General features: G+C 73.4%; 1 protein-coding gene across 1 annotated transcript in view; it reads right to left on the reverse strand.

Annotated features, from left to right (window-relative positions):
- The window catches only part of ESPN (espin), a 12,741-nt gene that overhangs the window by 2,413 nt on the left and 7,560 nt on the right, over positions 1-2,768 (reverse strand). Inside the window, exons 7-9 of the mRNA XM_026085434.1 lie at positions 2,583-2,728; positions 1,395-1,540; positions 787-1,062 (exon numbers count right to left, since the gene is read on the reverse strand). Of these exons, the coding sequence (XP_025941219.1) occupies positions 787-1,062; positions 1,395-1,540; positions 2,583-2,728 (568 nt within the window). The remainder of the gene's footprint in view (positions 1-786; positions 1,063-1,394; positions 1,541-2,582; positions 2,729-2,768) is intronic.

A 2,768-nucleotide genomic window follows, 5' to 3' on the forward strand; every position in this document is an offset into this window, starting at 1 on the left:
GGCAGCAGCGGCGGCGGCGGCGGCGGCGGCAGGGCCCTCCTTGCCCCCCAGCGTGGCCAGCAGCACGGCCATGCTCTTCAGCAGCGCGGAGATCTTGCTGCACCAGGCGGGCAGGTCGTCGGCGCGGCCCTGCATGCGCTTGGGGTTGAGGCTGAAGCGCTCCTGGGCCAGCGCGGCGGAGAGCGGCAGGAGCTGCTGCAGCTCCTCCTCCAGCTGCTCCAGCTCCGGCTCCACCGTCTGCACCTTGTGCATCACCTGCAGGTTTTCGATTTGCCTCTCAATGCGGAGAATGTCCTCCTCCGTCATGAGCTGCCCAAAGGGTCCCAGCAAGCCCCTGTGGGCAGGGGAGTAGCGCCAGCACGCGGCGGGCGAGACGCTCCCGGGCTCCAGCTAGGGCGGGAAAAAGGGCAAAACAGCTCCTGAGGACGCGGCCGGGGCCCCGCGCGCGTGCAAGCCCTCACGTGCGCCGTGCGGTGGCGGTGGCGGCGGCGGCAGCAGCAGCGGCAGCGGCGGTGGCGGCTCCGTGCACGCGTTACACCCCTGGCCGAGCATGCAAGACGCTTCCCTGCGGCGGTGCCGCGGGGCCGGGTGGGCGCCGCGCCGGCTGGGCACCACGGCAAACGCGCGCGGCATGGCATGGCACGCAGCAGCTGCGGCACGCAGCGCGGGGCCGTGTCCGCCGAGATCCTGCTGCTGGGGCGGCGCCGGCGGCGCTCCTCGGCCGTGCCCGTGCCGCGCGCACCGCACACAGCACCCCGGGCTGCCGCCGCCCGGCCCCCTCCCTACCTTGCGCCGCTGCTCCTCTTCCTCCTGCATCTTCAGCTGCAGCTTGCGCACCATCACCTGCCGCTTCCACTCGGGGATGGGCCGGCCCTGCTCGTCGTGGCTCGGCACCAGGGCCTCCGCGTCCGGCGGCCCCCCGGCCCCCGCCGCTGGCACCGGCGAGCTCCCGTTCACCACGGGCTCCAGCAAGCCGCCCGCCCGCGGCGCCGCCACAGCCTCGGGGGTGGCTGGCGGGGTCGGCGTCCTCGCTGGCGATGGGGACGATGCCGGCGACTCGGCCTGCGGAGGGAGGCGGCGTTGGTGCCGTGCCGGCGGCTGCCACCACTCTGTGCTGCCTTGTGCATGCCCCTGGCACGGCACGGTGCAGCACAGCACAGTGCAGCACGGCATGGTGCAGCACGGCACTGCATGGTGCAGCATGGCATGGTGCAGCATGGCACAGCCCGCAGCGGGTTGTCCCCAGCAGCCCCAGCCCCCCGTGCCGGCAGGGCTCGCGGCGTAGAGCGCAGCACCCTGCTCTCCCGCGCCGCTCGGGGTGACACTGCGCCAGGCACCGTGGCTCGTCGTCACCCAGCTCCCGCGGCCCCGCGCCAGCCCCCGCTGTCACCTACGTTGGCCCCTGCCTGGCCGCTGCCGGAGAAGATGGTGGTGAAGCCTTTGCTCTGCGGCGTCGGCTTGAGGCTCTTCCCAGCCTTGATCTCGGCCAGCAGCTCCGAGTTGTCGCCGGTGGGGGACATCATGTTGAACGACTTGGTACCTGGCGGAGGGAGCCGGGGCAGTCAGGGTGCCGGCAGCCGGCGGCCGCCCGTCCCCAGCCTCGCCGCAGTGCCCGTGCGCCGTGCTGTGCCGTGCTGTGCCGCGCACCCACCGTCCGTGCCGGCCATGCACGGGTCCCTAGCGGCCCATGGCACCTCCCGGCCGGCGGCACCGCTCGCCCTGGCCGGCTGCACCGCACCGCGCCGCGCCGCACCGGGGCACAAAAGCCTGCTGGTGTCAACGCCCCGGCGGGGAGGAGGCAACGGCGTTAAGCGGCGGCCGAGAGCCGCCGTCCCCGGGACCCGGCGCTAATAAAGCCGGCGCTGGGCGGCTGCCAGCCCGCCGGCGGTGACCAGCGGCGGGGGGAGCCGGCGGCGCTCACGTGGGCAGTAAAGCCGGCCGGATGAGCCCGAACAAAGGCTCTCTGTGCGCGGCCGCGGCTGCCCTCGCCGGCGGCTCGGCGTGGGGCAGTGTGGGGCTGGGGCCAGGGCCGGGGTCAGGGCCGGGCTGCTCCCCGCCGCGGGCGCTCGCCCTGTCCGGCCACGGTACTTACTCTTCATCTGCCTCAAAGCTTTTCCTTCTAGAGGGAGAAGCAGAGGCGCAGCGCGGCAAGCGGAGGAAGGATTTGGCCAGCACAAGACAAGAGAGGAGAGAAGCAGCCAGCAGTGAGAGCAAGTGGGGGCGGCCGGCACGGCGGCCCCCGCGCAGAGACCGAGGGAGAGAAGGACAGAGAGGGCCGTGAGGAGCCGAAAAACAGACAGAAAGACCTGGCACGAAGGCGGCTGGAGCCGGGGCGGCTGCCCCATGCACATTGCCCTGTGCACACTGCCCTGTGCATGCTGCCCCATGCACGCTGCACCGTGTGCGTGCTGCCCTGTGCACGCTGCTCTGTGCATGCTGCCCCATGCACGCTGCACCGTGCGCGTGCTGCCCTGTGCACGCTGCTCTGTGCGTGCTTGCAGGCAACGCTTGGCACTGGGGCAGCTGCGGTGCCGTGGGACAACCGAGCGCGGCGCAGCTCTCCCCAGGACGCCGGGACTTACTTCCCGTGGAGGAGGAGGAGCGGCGGGGGCCGGCGGAGGCCTCGGCCAGCGGGGGCAGCGGTGGGGGCGGCGGGCAGGCGGCGGCAGGGAGCGGCGGTGGTGGCGGTGGCAGCGGCAGCTCCGCGCCGGGCTTGCTCTCCGCCGGGCTGCCGTTGTGCATGGTGTCCGCAGGGAGGAGCGGCGCCT

This window comes from Apteryx rowi, unplaced genomic scaffold (assembly GCF_003343035.1).
Source record: "Apteryx rowi isolate R43461 unplaced genomic scaffold, aptRow1 scaffold_67, whole genome shotgun sequence".
Lineage (NCBI taxonomy): Eukaryota > Metazoa > Chordata > Aves > Apterygiformes > Apterygidae > Apteryx > Apteryx rowi.